Below are 19,461 nucleotides of genomic sequence, written 5' to 3' on the forward strand. Positions count from 1 at the left end.
AAAAAAAAAAAGAAAAAAAAAAGAAAAAAAGATAATCCAGTGAAGAAATGGGCAGAGGACATGAATAGACACCTTTCCAAAAATGTCCAGATGGCTAACATATACATGAAAAGATGCTCAACATCACTCATCATCAGAGAAATACAAATCAAAACCACAATGAGATATCACCTTACATCTGTCAAAATGGCTAAAATGAACAACTCAGGAAACAACAGATGTTGATGAGGGTGTAGACAAAGGGGTAGGTACCCTTTTGCACTGTTGGTGGGAACACAGACTGGTGTAGCCACCCTGGAAAACAGTATGGAGGTTCTTCAAAAAATTAAAAATAGAGCTACCCTACGACCCAGCAATTGCACTAGTAGGTATTTGTCAAAAGGATACAAAAATGCTGATTCAAAGGGGCACATGCACCCCAATGTTAATAGCAGCACTATCAACAATAGCCAAATTATGGAAAGAGCCCAAATGTCCATTGACTGATGAATGTTAGTGATCAAAAAGAATGAAATCTTGCCATTTGCAACAACGTGGATGGAATTAAAGTATATTATGCTAAGTGAAATAAGTCAGTCAGAGAAAGACAAATATCATATGACTTCACTAATATGTGGAGTTTAAGAAACAAAATGGATGAACATAGGGGAAGGGAAGGAAAAATAAGATAAATAACAGAGTAGGAGGAAAACCATAAGAGACTCTCAAATACACAGAATAAACTGAGGGTTGCTAGAGGGGAGGTGGGTGGGGCGATGGGCTAGATGGGTGATGGACATTAAGGAGGGCATTTGTTGGGATGAGCACTGGGTGTTATATGCAAGTGATGAATCACTGGGTTCTACTCCAGAAATCAATACTACACTGTATGTTAACTACCTTGAATTTAATTTAAAAATTAATAAAAATACATATTTATTATATAAGCAACCTGTACTGGACATTAAGAACTGCCACTGAGCTTGAAAGAATTTAAGGTTTATCTCTTACATTCCTCTGCCTTTGCTTTAAATATTGATGATCCTCAGGCTTTAGCTCAAGTCTCCTTTCTGCATGTAACTTGAGTAATTTTATCCAACTCTTGTGAATTTAACCACCACTTACACGGTAATGACTCCTAAATTCACATGTCTTCAATCCAGATTGTTCAGCTGTGGCCCCAGGACCATATTTGCAATGACCTGCTGGGGAATTCCCTAGTGTGACTCACAGGTACTTCCTACTCAATAAGACCAAACCAAAACATGTCCATTACTTTTTCTCCTCTCATTGTTCCCAGTTCAATGAAAGGTGCCACGATTCAAGTAACAAATATAAGAACAACAAGAACAGCAATAATCACCAAAGTAATAATAAAAGCAGTTAACATTTAATGAGCCCTTCTTTTATTCTGAGCACTTTATGCACATTATTATATTTGACCCTCATAATGATACTGTTGTGAAATCATAGAAAATATATATTTGTCTCTGCCTCCAGTTCCTGACACAGAGCTCAAAGCTTTGTCATTTCCTAAGTGATAAGAACACTATGAGTATCTTTTGTTCTGATGAGGTGACTCTGAATGGACTCCTGGATGAGGGCTGGTTGCCAGAAAGATCTACCATAATTAGAAGCTTGAAAATTTCAGCCCCAACCCCATCCCTCAGAGAAGGGAGAGAGACTGAAAATAGAATTAATATTTGGTCATGCCTGTAGGGAAGCTCCCATAAAATCCCAGTAGTATGGGATTTGGAGACCAGGTTGGTGAACACATCTACACAAGGAGGGTAATACACCCCAGCTCCATGGTGACAGAAGGTCCTGCAGTCAGGACCCTCGCAGACCTTGCCTGATGTATCTCTTCAGCTGGCTGTTCATTTGTATCCATTATCAGATCCTAAAGTAAACTGGTAAACATAAGCTAGTGTTTCCCAGAATTCTGTGAGTGACTCTAGCAAATTAGTTGAACCTGAGGAGGGGGTAATAGGAACCTTCAATTTGTAGCCAAGTCTGACAAAACTTGTGGGTAAGCTGGCGACCTACTACCTGCAACTGGCATCTGAAGTAGGATGAGTACAGTCTTGTAAGACTGAGCCCTTAACTTATGGAATCTAATGCTACCTCCAAGTAGAAACTACCAAAATTGAGTTAAGTTATAGGATATCCAGCTGCCGTCAGAGAGACTTGCTTGGTGTGGGAAAAAGACACACACAGTTGGTGACCAGAAGTGTTAAAATTGAAGTGGTCTGTGAAGTAATAATGTGAGTAATAAGGGAGACAAACTGTTTTTTTCTACATAAGTGGAAAATAGGGCAAGTTTTTTTCTTAAACAACTATGACGTGAGTGTTATTACTACTACTGTTTTATAGATAAGGTAAAGAAAACACAAATAGGGCAGGTAATTTTTTTAAGATCATACAAATAAAAAGTGCCAGGGCTATGACTTGAATATAGGTCTATTTGCAGACTTTGTGTTTACTTGCTCATATTCATTGTACCACACTCTTTACAGCATTGGCATTATCTGACAGTCTGTTAGAAATGTGGAATTTCAGATTCTTCCCAAAATTACTGAACCAGAATCTGCCTTTTATCAAGATCTTCAGGTAGTTTGTATGCATCTAGAGCTTGAGAAGCATTATGGTATGGTATCCTTCCTCCAACCCCCTACCAGTTCACAATAGTCAAGTGACTAGGAAATCAGATTGAGACTATTGTTCTTCTTTTCATTCTTCAGAGTATGTCTTAGCTGAGGTCTTCATACCTATTATACCTGTCCTATGCTTAAAAGGCTTCAGTTCCTCTACTTACTCTTTTTAACCATTGTTTGGTCCTGCTGGTCTGCCCAGCCTTATCTTTTGTCACTAATGCTGAGCAGTGTAGTTCTTCAAACAGTGTGTACTCTTCTGTGCCCCTGTGCATTCATCTGTACTGCAGCCTTTGCCTAAAACATTCTTGCACTCTCAGGGGATGCAACTCAAATGTCTATACAGATCTGCTATATGAGGGCTGTGGTAAACAGGGGAACATATGCTGTGAGTAACTATAGCAACTCTGACTCTGGTCAGAGGAGGTGCTATCAGCAGGGAAGATGGTTGCAGTGAGACAAATGTTTGATTTATCAGAGTCCAAAAGTCTGGATTTTTTTTTATGTTGGCAATTACTTTACATTTTTAAAAATTACTTTACATTTTTAAGAAATATATGGATTTAGCCTTCCTTCCAGAATGGCAGAATGTTGAGTATAGCATTTCTTCTCAACAAAATAACTAGATGACTGGAGAAATTCATGAAAAAGAATAATTTAAAATTTCTAGAGTGCAGATACATGAAAAAACAGATAAAAACAATAAAGAAAGCCAACAGAAAGTTGTGTTTTGAAAGATCGACAAAATTAATAAAACTTCAGCTAAACTGACCAAGAAAAAAATAAACAAAATCAGGATTGGAAGAGGGACTTCACTATTGACCTTGCAGAAATAAAAAGACTATTAAGGAGTACTATAACAATGGTCTCCCAAGAAACTAGACAACTAGAAGAAATGAACAAATTCTTAGAAACACACAAACTACCAAAACTGGCTCAAGGAAAAATAGAAAATCTGAGTAGATCTCTAACAAGAGATTGGATTAGTAACTAAAAAACTACTCAGGTCCATATGCCTTTACTGGTGAATTCTACCAAAGTTTAAACAAGAATTAGCTCCAATCCTTGCTAAAGTCTTCCTAACAATAGAAGAGAAGGGAACACTCCACAACTCGTTATATGAGGTCAATATTACCCTGATACCAAAGCCAGAAGAAAACATCACGAGAAGAAAATGGAAGAGCAGCATCCCTTATGAATATAAATGTAAAAATCCTGAGGAAAATATTAGCAAACTGAATCTAACAGAATAGAAACAAGATTATATGCAACAGGACAAAGTGGCATTTAAGCCAACAATATAAACTTGGTTCAAATTCTGAAAAATCAATCAATGTGGTACATCATCTTAATAGAATAAAGGACAAAAGGCATACTATCATCTCAATAGACACAGAAAAAAGCATTTTAGATAATCCAACACCATTTATGATTAAAAACATGCAACAAGCAAGGAGTAGATAGGGACTTCCTCAATCTAGTAAAGGGCAGCTACAAAAAGCCCATATCATTCCTAATGGTAAAAGAGTGAAAGCTTTCCCCATATGAAGACAAAAAACAAGTATATGTGACTTCAACACTTGTATTCAATATTTTAGCCAAGCAAGAAAAAGAAATAAAGGGCATCCATCTTGGGATGGAAGAAGTAAAATTATTTCTACTCTCAGATAACATGATCTTATATATAGAAAATCCTAAAAATCCATTAAAAAGACCATGGGGGAAGGGAAGGGGGAAAAAAGTTACAAACAGAGAGGGATGGAGGCAAACCATAAGAGATTCTTAAATACAGAGAACAAACTGAGGGTTGATGGGGGGTGGGAGGGAGGGGTGGGTGGGTGATGGGTATTGAGGAGGGCACCTGTGGGGATGAGCACTGGGTGTTGTATGGAAACCGATTTGACAATAAATTTCATATTAAAAAAATCAATTGGCCATAAATAACTCTTATAACTCAATATAAAAAAATCAAAGGGCTTAGACATTGCTCCAAAAAGATATACACATGGCTAACAAGTATATGAAAAGATGCTGAACATCATTAGTTATTAGGGAAATGGAAATCAAAATTACAATTAGATAATACTTCACACCCACAAGGATGGCTATCATCAAAACAACAGATAATAACAAGTGTTGTCCAGGATGTAGAGAAATTAGGACCTCCTTCATTATTGGTGGTAATGTAAAATGATACAGTCACTTTGGAAAACACTACTGTGGTTCATCAAATTGTTAAACAGAGTTGTTCTATGACTCAGAAATTGCACTCTTAGATGTATATATAAGTGAAATGAAACCATATGCCAACACAAAACTTGTTCAAGCATGTTCACAGTGGCATTAATAACTGTCCCCAAAATGGAACACATTTTAAATGTCCAACAGCGGATAAATGGATAAACGTGGCATACCCATACAATGCAATATTATTTGAAAATAAAAAGGAATGAAGTTTTGATACATTAGAACATGGATTAACCTTGAAAACATTATGCTAACTGAAAGAAGCTAGTCATACAAAATACATATTGTATGTTTCAATTTATATGGAAAGGCCAGAATGGACAATTCTTTAGACATAGAAAGGAGATTAGTGGTTTCCTTTGGAGAAAGAAAGTGGGGGTGGAATGGGTTGGGGAGAAATGGAAAGTGACTGGTAATGTGTATGGAGTTTCTTTTTAGTGTGATGAGAATATTCTAAAATTTGGCAGTAGTAATGGTTGCTCAACTCTGTATTATAAAAAAACAATTTTACACTTTAAAATAGGTGAGTTTTATCATATACAAAGTAGATCTCAATAAAGATGTTAAAAATAAAGAGTAAGCTAGTATCTAGCATATGGCAAGCATTTAATAAATGTAAACTATTATATTAAAAATGTGTGAAGCATAATTCTTTGAAAAGTTTCCTACCACTTTATAGCAGTGGAGTAGAGGTTTGTGTCAATAAAGACTATTGGTCTGAGAACATGGGGAAAAGGTGGTGGCAATGACAGAAGGCCTCTGGCAAGGAAGGTAATTTGGAGATGGGGGAGGAATAGGGATTTCTTTTGAGGAACGTTGGATGTTCAAGTGGATATACATCTTTTGAAGATTAATGGAAAAAACATGGATTTTATCCATATAACAGGAAAATTATGTATAAACAAATATAAAATGTTGCTACTGTGATAATCACCTGAGAGCTGCCCTTCCTAACAAGTTTGGGGATTGGTGAGCTGATTGATATATTAAAACATCATATGTAGTGAAGGGGTAAATTGGATATTAATGTTTAAGTAATTTTTAAAAAGTAATATGGTTATTTAAAATGGTTTCTTACAGGTGTCTTCAGAAGACATATTCTACACAACTCCCATCCCTTGGTGTCATTCTCATATTCGTGAATGAACCTCTGTCCATTATAGAATGGGCTATTACTAGTATCATTAACCACACCCCCTCTCAATTGTTAAAGGAGATCATCTTGGTGGACGATTTTAGCTCAAACAGTAAGCAACTTGATCAAGGAATAATAGTTTATTGACCATGATAGGTTGGAAAGTGTTCTAGGTGAGAGTTTGGGACACTTTGGGCTCCTCATATAGGGAAGAGAAAAGGATCATTTGTTGAGGGCCTATCCACATAGGAAACATTAATTAATTAATTAATGTTAATTCTATTAATTAATGGAAACAATCTTCCAAAGTCAAGGCAGAGGATCATCTTCTTGATTACACAGATTAGGAAATTAAGACACAGAGAGAGAGACCACATAGTGTGCCCAAATTGCATAGTTAGTGGTGGAGCTGAGTCAGGCCCAGGAGTGAGTGACTCCAAAGACTTCCCATGCATGCACCATGATGGGGACCTGAGGGAGTGAGGTGGGATCCACAGTTAGACCTTAGATCCCAAGAAGGGATTCAGAACTGTTCCCTATGAGGAAAAGCAATCTTCCCAGGTAAAAACCCAGAGAAAAGGGAGCTTTGGATGTTGAGACTCTTCACAGTGGCCATGTCTCTTGCTCACAGCATGCTCCCTCCCCATTCTTATCTAGTTCACCCAGCAAGGACACATGGAAAAGTGGGAGATAGTGGACCTGAGCCCTCACTTGCTGGGATTTCAGAATCCCACTTCCTCCCTTGTAAGCTCTGTGTCCATAGATATCTCAACTTCTCCGTGCCCCAATTTACTTATCTGCAAAACATGAATGTCGGTAATAATAACTATCTCATAAACTGTAATGAGAGTTACATGAGAGTTAATGAGATAATCATGGCAGCTAACATTGTTCCAATCACCTCATGTATGTTAACTGTTTTAATCATTACAATAACCTATGAGGAAGAACCACTTTTTGCCCAATTTACAGATGCAAAAAACTAAGGCATAGTCTGGTTAAGGAACATGCTCAACATCATACAGCTGGTAGGTTACGGAATTGAGATTTGATCATAAATTTCAGAGTCCAGAGCCCTAGCTCTAGCCACTATGTTCACTGTTATAGTACATAGATTATGAATAGCATTTAGCACATAGTAACCTCTCAGCTCTTAGTTTTTAAAATTTTGGGTGCCAAATAAAAGAAACTAGAACAAAGTCACAAAACCAGAGAATTGGGCTAGCAATAAGGAAGAAATTTCTAGAGTTTGTTAAGTGGTTGCCCATTGGAGGCAGAATATATTCCTTCTCAGGGGGATCTTTAAGTACCAGAGAGGTATTTACTACAGTTCAAGTTAGGGGCAATTTGACCCAAGAAGAAGAGACAAATGACCTCCAAGCCTTCTTTGTTGGATTTTCAGACACTTAAAATACTCCTTTTTATGCTTTAAATAGCTTCCTTTCTTGTCATTTCAATATCTGCACACACACACAAAAGAAGGTACAATTCCTAAGCAAAATTCCACTGAAAACCAAAGAAATGAAGATGGCTGACTTCATTCCTTTCTGGGCATGGAGACTGATTCCAAGTTCCACACGTGGTCTTTAAGCAAGATACAAGAGCTTGATTAGAAAGACCTCTGTTCTAGACATCTGAAGACACCCTGGCCTCTCTCCCTGGCTCTGTGAGATGACCTGAGGCAAGTTGTCTTACCTCTCTGAGACTCAACTTTTCCATGAGGCAAATACAAGGGCTGAGATGGAAGACCACTGAAGATATCTTTTTCTGTGGGAAAAAAAATCAATGGTTCTTCAATCCCACATTCCATGAAGAGTAGATAAGAGTTAATTCAAGATTTCTTCCTGTGGAACAATTAATTCAAAAGATACAAGATTACAGATGTAGGGTAGACACATAAAGAGAAGTTAAGCAAAACTCTAGATTGTTCTGAACCGTGCCCCTATCATATAACACATTTCTCTCACTTGAGTCAGTAACCCATTATGTTTTCCATAGCCATAATGTTTGGGCACAGAAGAGGGGACTGTTCATCATTCTTTGGCTGATGTCTCTGGGATAGGAATTAGCTTCTCTCTCATTAACTGTGAAAACATCAGCTAGATTGGTCTTACATCGAAGGGAACTCAAAAATCTATGTTGTGTTAAGTTTAGGAAAATAAATGGAAGACCATGATGCATGCCACAAGAGAAACTTACTATTCATTTGACTTTGGGGGGCAAGTCACTCAACTACTTCATGTCTCCATTTTTTCATCTGTAACATGGGGGAAATAAATAGTTTACCTGATAGGACCAGTCTGGGGATTAAATCATGAAAAGTCCTTAACAAAGGACCTACTCCCAATAAATGTTAGCTAGTGTTATTACTCCTTGTTTACCTCAGTATCATTTGTAGTACTGTTGAAATGCCATCACCTGGTGTTAGAGGTATTCCCCTTTCCTTTTTTCCCTAGATATGAAGCTTCATTTGCATTAGGTCAAGTGTTTCAAGTGTCAACAGGGCTAATCCAACTTTTCAGAAATTATATTAATATAAGTGGGATTCTGCATTTTCTCTCAAATTTTAGGCAAATTTTATAGCTCTCAGCTATTTGTTGAATTTGTACCCAAAACAAGACACTACGCAGGGAAGAGAATGTCAGTGATTTCAAGAAGTTCTCATATTAATTGATGAGGCAAGACATACCCATAAAAAGACATCCCAATATCTGAAGAATGGTGTGTTAAATTGAGTGAGCTGTTGGTGAGTGTAAGAAAGCCCAGAGAAAAGCCTGGGATTATCTAGGGAGGCTTCCTGGAGGAGAAGGACCTGGGTTGGGACTTGAAAGCTTGGTAGGATTTAGAAAAGCAAAGAAAACAATGATTGGGTGTATGTGTGGGGGTTGGGGGAGAGAGAGTGATGCAAAGAATAATGTGAACAAATCTGCAGTAGCCAGAAGCACCCTAAGCTGAGCATCCTGGAACAAAGGGTTTGGGGGCAAAGGGGACCAGTGGGAGAGCAAGGTTGAGAAGTGAGCATAAGTTTACTTCAGAAGATCCATCAAGGGTTCTTTAATTCTTGTGCTGGACTATAGGCATTATTTCTGAGAGAATGACTTAAAATCTTCAACTCATAGAATTTTGGAAGTGGAAGGATCCTGACATTATCCATCATTTCTAAGTTGAAGAAACAGAGATCCCCAAATGTGAAGTGACACAGAATTATATAGTGAAAGAGGCTGAATTACAGACTAGATATCCAGGATCTATGGCAACCTCTCTTCTCGCCCCCACCACCATTTTGATTTACACGTTTTATTTAATAACTCATACAAAATACTCCAGATAAATGATTTTTAATCCTTATCTTCCTCTTCTTATTTATCCTGATTAATCTGGAAGTAATGTAATCCCTAACTATGCTGTTAGCAACTATGTTTACAACTAACAACTATGTTAACAACTAACCAACCACACAGATTATTCTTCATAGTTTTTGGTGAGATATTTCAAATGCCTTTTAAAAAAAGGTGCCTCAGAAATTATGGTAATCCTGCTCTTGCTCCTTTAAGAGATTATAACAACACCACCAAGATTTCCAGATTTTCCATTCACTTTGAGTTTTCTTGAAGACATTGCTGAAAAATAGGCAGTATCCATGATTTCATTTTCCACAGATTACATTTTCTTCACGCTGTCAAGTGACAGAAACTCCTGCTCCCTTCCCCCACTTTGCCACAAGCTTTTCAGTGGCAGGAGAAGCAGAAAAAATACGGCAATCCCTTCTGATTGCTTCCTAAAAGTAGTGACTGGGTGAGTGTAGGGACTTTCCAGCTTGGTTTCTCTCAGTAGGAACAAACAGCCTTCAGATCCACTGGCTCTCTTTAACACCTTCAACTACTGAGTTAGTCATCCTGGACTGCAATTGGGAAATTTTGGGAGAAAATTTTTGTGCCACAGTCATTCTGGATCTTGGCCACTCCAGCACTCACAAATCTACTCTTCTTGTGAGGGAGAAACCAGCAAGAATCTTGTTTCTTGGCCCTGGGAAGAGAGGAATGGAGGGAAATCATGATAAACCCAACCAAGTTCATACATAGTTCTTGAGGTAGCATGGCATGATGGTTAGACACAAAAAGGGCTCACATCCAGGTGTGCCACTTATTAGATGTGTAACTTAGACAGGTTTCTTAGTCTCTCTGTGCCTCAGTTTTTTTCATCTATAAAGTGAGGATACTGAAGTACCTACCTCGTAGGATAATTTGAAAATTAAATAAATTAATGTTATCAATGGATACTCAGAGTCATTTAGATATTTTAACACTGCTTGGTGATTTGCATGCAAGTTGTTCTCATACATATGAAGAAATCAGCTGGTAGACTGAGTCAAAGAACAAATTTATAGTCAGGCTTTATAAAAGAGAAAGGAGAGAGAGGAAAAAAAAGTAAACAATCTAGGAATAGTGAATCCTGTTTGCATAATTTGGGGGATAAATTCATTATCTGGAAGCTGAAAAAGCCATTAGTCTGGGCATTCTATCCAAAATTGGCCCTTGAGTAGGACAAGTTGAAATATGTAAAGCAAGACAAAATAATTTCAGTTGTTTATGGATTCTTCAGAATATCTTGAGAATTTAGCTGTGGGGAAGACATTCCAGGCTGTCTCCACAATGTTCATCAGCACTTCTGCCTTATTCAGGTTAGGTCTGTCTACTCATTCGTAAGACTTTCTCAATATACATAAAGCATGAATAACAATCCTTATTACTTAGTAAGCAGTATGATTATTCTAATGTAGTTTAACTTCAAGGGGGATTAGGAATGGAGCATTAAGCCCAAGGATGGAAAAGAGAGGAGAGGTAGGTGCAGGGGAAAAACTACTTATTTTGTCAGTCAAGATGGTAGAATTGTTCATCCTAAATTGGAGGTAGTTCAACCACTACTATATAATAGAATGAAATTTCTACACCACATCGATTAAGGCACTCAGGATTTCTATAGGTATGCATTCGGTTGGCAGGAGAACTAAAGGCATACTTGGATAAGAAGATTAAATTTTATTTTTATTTTTTTAATTTTTTTAAACATTTATTTATTATTGAGAGACAGAGAGAGACAGACCGTGAGCAGGGGAGGGGCAGAGAGAGAGGGAGACACAGAATCAGAAGCAGGCTCCAGGCTCTGAGCTGTCTGCACAGAGCCCAACCCGGGGCTCGAACTCATGAACCGCGAGATCATGACCTGAGCCGAAGTTGGACACTTAACCGACTGAGCTACCCAGGTGCCCCAAGAAGATTAAAGTTTATAACCAGAGGTATCCAGGTCTACTGAAAATAATTTGGCATACAAACAAAAAGGGTCTTGCTCAAGCACATAACACTGGCAGGAAAGTGGCTATAGGTGATGTATGTGATTGTCATCTTGGATGCTCATGTTGAAGTGAACGTGATGGTGTAAGACTCCAGGAGTTTTCTTCTGGGAAAAGGCAGAAAGGAGATACAGTACCTGTACTACATACAAGACAGGATATTGTGGAAATAGGGAAAGACAGTACCAGACTTTGAACAAAGAAAATATCCAAAGATAGGGCACTTTTACTCAGGGATTTTTGTTGGCTAAGAAAAATAGTTTAGTGCTAGAGAAAAAAAAATGGGCTTGGAGTATTGACAACTGGATTCTGACCTTGACTTTGCTAAATAACTTTGTGACTTTGAATCAGTCACATTACCCAACTAAACATTTATGTTCTTAATCGTAAAATGAAAAAATGATGTTTTGATAATTCCTAAGGTTTTTCCCAGCCCTGAAATTGCATGATACAAAGAAAGTTATGTTCTTTGGAGAATCAGATAGAAAAGAGACATCATTTTGGAAAAAAAAGGAGACCCAAAGAGATAATGTAAATTTAGGCAGAATACCAATGGTTCTGTTCACAATGACTTGGGAGTGGTATTTAGGTACTAATTCCAAATCTGTTTTTTTTTTTTAAATTTTGAGAGAGAGAGAGAGAGACAGAGAGAGAGACAGAGAGAGAGAAAGAGGGCATGCACACACACACTCAAGTGTGGGAAGGGTAGAGGGAGAGAGAGAGAATCCCAAGCAGGCTCCATGCTGAGTGTGGAGCCCAATGAGGGGCTTGATCCCACGACTGTGGGATCATAACTTGAGCCAAAATCAAGAGTAGGATGCTCAACTGAGCCACCAGGTGCCCCCCACCCCCAAATGTGCTCTCGGCCCGAGTCAGCTGCTAGCAGCCTCAGCTATCCTGAAAACTATAGAGACTCTGCACCCTGGAGAGTCCTACTCACTGCACAGCACAACCCAAATGAAAAAGATGCTCAGTACCAGGGCAAGGTGCTTGGAGAAGTTTTGTTTGCTTCTCTCTGCTCCTTACTTTCATATCCAGCCTGGGTTTGTTGCACACTCTTCTTTCAGGGCAGAGCCCATTTTGGCTCGGATTCAGGAAGACCACACAATGATTGTGTCTCCTGTTTTTGACAACATTCATTTTGACACCTTCCAATTGGAGAAGTATGCACTGGCAGTTGATGGATTCATTTGGGAACTATGGTGCTGCTACGATCCTCTGCCAAAGGACTGGATTGATCTGCATAATGTCACTGCTCCAGTGAGGTAAGTGTGGGGCTTAGGGAACCTGATTGACACCTGGGAAATCAGGAATAAATGGTGTTTGTTTTGTTTATCTTTGGTGGTACTGATGAGAGTGGGTGGGAGAAGTGGAGGAGATGGGGTGAGGGACAGAAGATAGGGAAAAAAATACTGATCCTGGATAAGAAATTATAGACCCTTTAGACTCTTTAAGGGCTTTCAAACAAAGTTAAGCACAGCATGTAATATTTTAAAAACCATTTAAAGCATTTATCAGGCTATCAAGTAAGGATATGAAGATGAAAAAAAATGGAATTTCTTTTTTTATAATTATTTATTTATTTTGAGAAAGAGAGAGAGAGGTAGCAGAAGGGAGGGAGGGAGGGAGGGAGGGAAGGAGAGAGAGAGAGAGAGAGAGAGAGAGAGAGAGAGAGAGAATTCCAAGTAGGGCTCCACACTGTAAGCATGGAGCCTGACATGGGGCTCAAACTCACAAACCATGAGATCATGACCTGAGCTGAAACCAAGAATCTGACACTTAACTGACTGAGCCACCAGGATCCCCTCAAAAGATGTAATGTCAATATAATTGACAAGGCTATGGTAGCATGGGGACAAGGGAAGGCTACATGCACAAAGTTCAGTCTGAGGGTTTAAGAAAAGCCTTCAAGATAGGTAGAGGCTTGAGTAGAGTTTTGAAAGCCAAATTGGCTTCCTACCCCCTCACCCACCTTCATCCTGACCATTCCTCCTCGAGAGGTTAATAACTCTCTTGTGTGTTCTACAGGAGTCCCTCCATCATGGGCATCCTGGCTGCCAACAGGATCTTCTTGGCAGTGATTGGATCTCTGGATGGTGGAATGTTGGTCTATGGAGGAGAAAATGTGGAACTTAGCTTGAGGGTGGATATATTTCCTCTTATTATGAGACAAAAAAGAAGGGGAAATAATTGGAGGGTTGGTAGGATCTCTGGAATTCTGGAACAAGGCTGAATGTCATTGGCTCAAGAAATAGACATATTCTCATGTTTCTGGATCACTAGGGATAGGCAGTAAAGCTTCTGGAGTAGAGCTTTCTGGTATAGGTCTATATAATCTGGGAAATATGGATGGAAAGGGGCAGAATTGAGGCTCAGCAGACTCCAAGCAGTTTCTAAGCCTCTCTTAGGATGCTTTAAGCCAACTTTAAGTCAGGCAGCTATCTACAAGATTAGCTAAAGGGAATTTGAAATGGGCAGAAGGATTGGGTGCTACAGATGTGTGGGCAACCAACATGCTCCTGTATGGACAGATGGAGCAGCTGACATCATGACATAAGTTCATTCTGAGATGTAGTCTTGTCTAGGACAAATAGCCAGTGATGGGTTGTACAGCATGAAATTCTCAAACCAGTTCTACTTCTGATTAACTTCCTGTGTGTCTGGAACAGCACTGGCTTCACGGTTCAGTAATGATGCCTCTTCCGTTCCCCTGACAGCTTCCCATGATTTCTCAGGTCAAACGAACAACCTGAATTTTTGTGCTGTATAAATTTGGTGTGCAAACTAAGACTACTGGAGAAAATTCAAGTGCAGGTTCATATTACATCAGTGTATTAGTTAGCTCCTGCCACAAAAATGCTGTGTTACAAACTGTCCCAAACTCAGAAACTTAAAACAACAATAATTTATTCTCACAGATACCCAGGTCCAGCTGGGCTTGCGTGGGTGGCTCTGTTCCACACATGTTTATTCTGAGGCTCAGGCCAATGGGACAGCAGCTACCTTGGTAAAGTTCTTCTTATGCAACAGAGGGCAAGTGGAAACATGTGATGTCTCTTAAGGCCTGGGTTTGGAACTAGCACATTATTTTTGTGCTCTATTCCATTTGTTAAAGTAAGTCACATGGCCAGCTCCAACTTCCATGGTGTCTGTTTACAGTGAAGTCTGTCTACAATGAAGCCATGAAGACAGGTATGAAGAATTGGGGTCAATAAATTCAACTTATCAGTTTGGAACAGATTTCACGCATAAAACATCCCCCCCCCCAGAGTATTCCTTTTGCCTCTCCTGTATAATATACAGACCTTTATTAAAAGACCTTGCCCCTTGGGTTTCTGATGGTTCTTACATCTTTCTTTAATCTTCCAGACTAAGGTTTAACTCTTACAAAAGGCAGTATAAGTTAGTGAAAATTTCATGGGTATTGGAGACATACAGACTTAAGTCCAAATCCTACTCTGCCACTTGAAAGTTTGTGTTATCTTGGGCAGTATACATGCTCTCTATGTCATACCTACTACATTAAGCACCTAGCATGGTGGGTGACATGTGGCTTATGCTCATAAATGGTTAATGATAAAAATAATAATAATAAGACTGTCAGGATGGCATTGTAAAAAATGCTGTACTTGGTTCTAATCCTGACTCTGCTAACTCACTGTGGACCAAGCTTCTATAAAATGGTGCTTTTTTTTTTTTTTTTTGAAGCATATGGTATTTTCTAAAGCTTGCTCAGATCTAATATTTTCAGTTTCTTTTCCCTGGAACTGATGATCTTAGAACTACATGTTATACTCAATTAAGTACTAGCCAGGCCCCCATATTTATGTGTTAACAAATATACCTTAAGCCAACAGTCATTGTTTGGAAGAGAAAACTACTTTTTGTATGATTATCTTGACAAATTTTTCCATTTATGCAAGGGGAGAAGCATCCTTCCTTCATCTACCTCGTAAGGATAATGGCACAGTTAAAATGTAATAAATAATTTTAAATGATTTGTAAAGATATTAATTAGAATTCTTGTTTGGCTTCTGTGCGGGAGGCTAAAATAACAGGTTTAAACAACATAGAAATTGATTCCTTTTTCCAATAACAGTTTGAACAAAAGCAGTTCAGGATTGAGATGGCAGCTGCAGGGTGATGGAGACCAAGACTCTTCCATCTTGTGGTTCTGTCACACTCAGCACCACACCTGTATTCTAGTCAATAGGAATACAAAAGGGGAAAGGCAGAGCATGCTTTATTTTTAAGGGCACTACCCAAAAGTTGTATATGCCATTTCCCCTCAAATCCCATGACTGTTGGTCATATGGTCACTAGTGAGCAAAAGAGTCTGTGAAATGTAGATTTCAGCTAGTTGCTTATGTGTGCAGTTATTCTTTCTATAACTATAGATGTAAAGGGAATAGATATTTGGAGTACAATTAGTCTCCAGCATAAAAATATAAATGCAGAAACAATTATTTTATGTATGGTACTTAGCAAGGTCCTAAGATGACCCTAGTTACATTATAGTTGAGGTTTTCCTACCTATTATAGCTTTCCATGAATGTATCTGGAACCCCAATTACCTAAGTTAGGACCCTAAGCCCTTCTTACCATTTCTGAGTTCCTCATTTTTCTCTACTCTCTCCTTTTGTTGCCTTTCTGTTTTCATTCCCCCACTTTGTGTTGAACTCTGCCATTTTAGTTTCCACAAGAAATCCTCTTTCTTTTAACATTTTGTGGTTTTTTGATAGACTTTGCGGGAAATGAACAGAGGGTCAGGGAAGAGCCATCCTTTTCCTTTTATTGGATAAAACAGTTCTACCCATATCCAGTTTTCTTAGTTTGTGAGTGTGGCTATTTGACTTTTAAAACCTGTCAGCACTTGTTAAGATCGGTCTTTTTCCAATGACAGATCTTAGGGTACATCAGAGCTGCATGGAATGTTTTATTCTGACATCTAGAAGCATGGCAGTGATGGTGCACATGGACACGTATAAATGGAGACAGGCTGTTTGGGCTGATGCACAAGAAAGAAAAACCAGCATTTATTAAGCACCTTATGTATTTCTGGCCTCTTGCCAAAGCTTAACATGCTTACTCCCTGGGTTCAGAATCCAGCTCTGTCATTTACTGGCTGATAAATGTGGGCAACTTACTTAAATTGGGATAATAATAATACCTACATGGTGAGGAAAATTCATGAAAAATATTAAGGTAATATGTGCCACAAAGCAAGTTATTGTCATTATAAGCAGAAGCTTCCTGTCCCTGTGTGTGGTAGACACACACACACACACACACACACAGATAGATTTAGGGAATGAAAATGGAGATGCATTTGGCAAGTGGAAACAAGTTGAAAGAGTGAGATTTGACAACTGTTGGTCAGAGATAATGGTTAACATTATTTCATAAATGGCAATCATGACTTTCATCTTTTCACTTGAATTTATGGTTTCTTGTGCCAAAAGTTTTTTCTCCCCTAAATTCCTGTGGATTGGAAACTACCATCAACTAAAAAAATTAAAGTAAATTTGTATTTGAAATTTTAGATGTTTGGCTTCAGAATATAAAATCTGAAAACAAATCAGATGTAACCTTCATATGATTCTAGAAACTAATGAAAAGAAATGGAAGAGGATATTGGAAGAAAAGAACTGTTTCAAGTTAAAAATCATAGCCATTTATGGATCTTTGTTATGCTGCTTAGTCCTACTGGCAGCTTTGTGCCATTTTGTAGATGAGCCACCTGAGGCTCAGCGAAGGGAAGTTTTTTTGCCCCTAGTTGCCAGCTGTGCAGTAATAGAGTCAGGATTTGAACACAGGTTAGTCTGACTTCAAAGCCTGATTTTTTGTCACTGTGCTATTCTCGGTTTTGGGGGGTGAGGGAGGAGAATCTGTGAGTTCAAAAGTAGAAGAAAAGATGAAAAAAAATTGAAAGTCAGGCAAGAGGATTGACCTTTCAGGTGGTCCTGAACCAGGGGGACCGAAGTTGCTCACTCTCATCTCAGAAGTCCCCTTGGGCATGAATGCAGTAAGTTTCTAACTACTGCCAGATAGGCTAATTAACCCCCTGAAACTGTACCTTTCTTGAGAAACCATGAAGAGAAGACAATGGAGCCATTATATCAATCTAATATCATTAGATAGTTATATCATCTATCTAGATGAAGACTATTTTTAAACCAAATATTAGATTGTGTGGCCTGGCAAGTATGTTTGTACCCATCTGGAATTTGGATTTTTATATTTACATGGTAAGTCATGGTATCTCTTCTTCAAGAATGACTTGTATTAGTTATCTATTGCTGGGTAATAATATTATCACAAACTTGGTGATATAAAGCAAGGTGCACTTACCATCTCACAGTTTCTGTGGACTAGGAGTCCATGCATGGCTTAGCAGATCCTCTGTAAAGCTATGGTCAAGGTGTTGGCTCAGTTCTCATCTCTCATCTAGGATCAACTGTGGAAAGATCTACCAAGCTTATGTGATTGTTGGCAGAACTCAGTTCCTTGAAGCCCTCCAGACTGAGAAATTATTACATTTTTTTTGCTGACCAATAGTTGGAAGCCTCCCTTAGTTTTTTGCCCTGTGGCCTTCTCCATTATGGTGGCTCACAATATGGTGGCTTCTTTCTTCAAAGCCAGAAAGACATCATGTCTCCTATCAAGATGGACACTGCAATCTTATATAGCATAATCACACACAGCACTCATGTACATACTGTCACCTTTGTCATACTCTGTTGGATACAAGGACATCAGAAGCCCACACTCAAAGAGAGGGAATTAGGGAACACTATGAGGCAGGGATCATGGGAGCTTCTGAGAGTCTGTCCAGCACAAAGTTAAGTCCAGTGAGATTGGTTCAGGGTGTGGTGCCTCTCAGGACTTTGATACTTTCTTGGGGATAAAGGAGCAGAGGCAGCCACTCCTTTTGTCTGTTCAGGAAGATTTCCTGAAGGAGGTAGGAGTTTTGGAGCTGTCTGAACAACAGGAGAAAAGCATTTTGGTAGACTTCTAACATAGGTTGTTTTATGTTGGTTGGTTGAGAGGTAACATAGAGATGGCAGTGGCAGGACTGAATTTACATTAAAAAAAAAAGGTTCCAAAACGTGTCTCTGTGAGTCTACAAACTATGCCACTTATTGGCCATGGGTTCAGCCTTCCCAGGTAACTTTTCTTTTCTTCTCTTACAGGTGTGGCAGTGTGGAGGGAGAATCGAGATCTTGTCCTGTTCCAGGATTGCTCGCCTAGAGACACCACAAGCCCTATGCCTTGGATCTGAGTCTTGCCTTGAAGCACAATGCTCTGTGAGTGGCTGAAATCTGGATGGATGAGTACAAATACGTGGTCTACGTGGCTTGGAACATACCTCTCCAGGTTTGTCATGGAATTGAACAGAAGCAAGGAAGAACAAAGAAGGAGAAGGTGGCGGTAGTGGTAGAAGATGGGTGGGATACACTGAAAGTGCCTTCCCATCCTAAAAAATTAAAGTCCCAATAGTGTGATGATAATGACACTTAACATTAATGTAGTAATACTATGCTCCAGGAAGTCATTAATCATTGCAACATATCTATGGGACAGGTTTTGTTTTTATGACTCCCACATTTACAATGGAGAACCAAAGCACAGAGAGTTGAAAGGAACTTGTTTAAGGTAATAAAGTAGTAAGCAGCAGAGATGTGATTCAAACCAAGGAATCTTCTAGATTCCGTGTTCTTCGTGCATCATCTGTACTAGGAGATTCCTTGTGGGGCAGGGCTTGACATCAAGAATTCACTGGTCATTGCAGGTGGGATGTGGGATGGTGGGAGTAGGGACAGCAACCCTGCTGGGTGCACCCAAATCAGGATGGCCTTCTTGGCTAAGGTTAGCCACAAGAGGCTGGCATGGTATGCTGTCTTCTAACCTGGATCTGCGGCTCTGGGCTCAAGCATTCTTCCCTTTTGATTCCCCATAGATGTCACTTGTAGAAAATCTCCTTTAACTTTTACATCTCATTACCAGAATGTTCCTTTCAAAAGCCTTTTCTGGCTATCACGAGGAATATTTTGTGCCTTACTGGTGTAAGCATTATCTCAAATAGGAACAGTTTGCAT

General features: G+C 39.0%; 1 protein-coding gene across 1 annotated transcript in view; it reads left to right on the forward strand.

The window, feature by feature from the left end:
- The window catches only part of GALNT8 (polypeptide N-acetylgalactosaminyltransferase 8), a 47,801-nt gene that overhangs the window by 18,059 nt on the left and 10,281 nt on the right, over nucleotides 1-19,461 (forward strand). The window contains 8 exon segments of the mRNA XM_007089693.2: nucleotides 5,958-6,124; nucleotides 11,015-11,036; nucleotides 11,282-11,399; nucleotides 11,401-11,447; nucleotides 12,430-12,627; nucleotides 13,391-13,505; nucleotides 18,556-18,611; nucleotides 18,613-18,739. Of these exon segments, the coding sequence (XP_007089755.2) occupies nucleotides 5,958-6,124; nucleotides 11,015-11,036; nucleotides 11,282-11,399; nucleotides 11,401-11,447; nucleotides 12,430-12,627; nucleotides 13,391-13,505; nucleotides 18,556-18,611; nucleotides 18,613-18,739 (850 nt within the window).

Source organism: Panthera tigris, chromosome B4 (genome assembly GCF_018350195.1).
Source record: "Panthera tigris isolate Pti1 chromosome B4, P.tigris_Pti1_mat1.1, whole genome shotgun sequence".
NCBI lineage: Eukaryota > Metazoa > Chordata > Mammalia > Carnivora > Felidae > Panthera > Panthera tigris.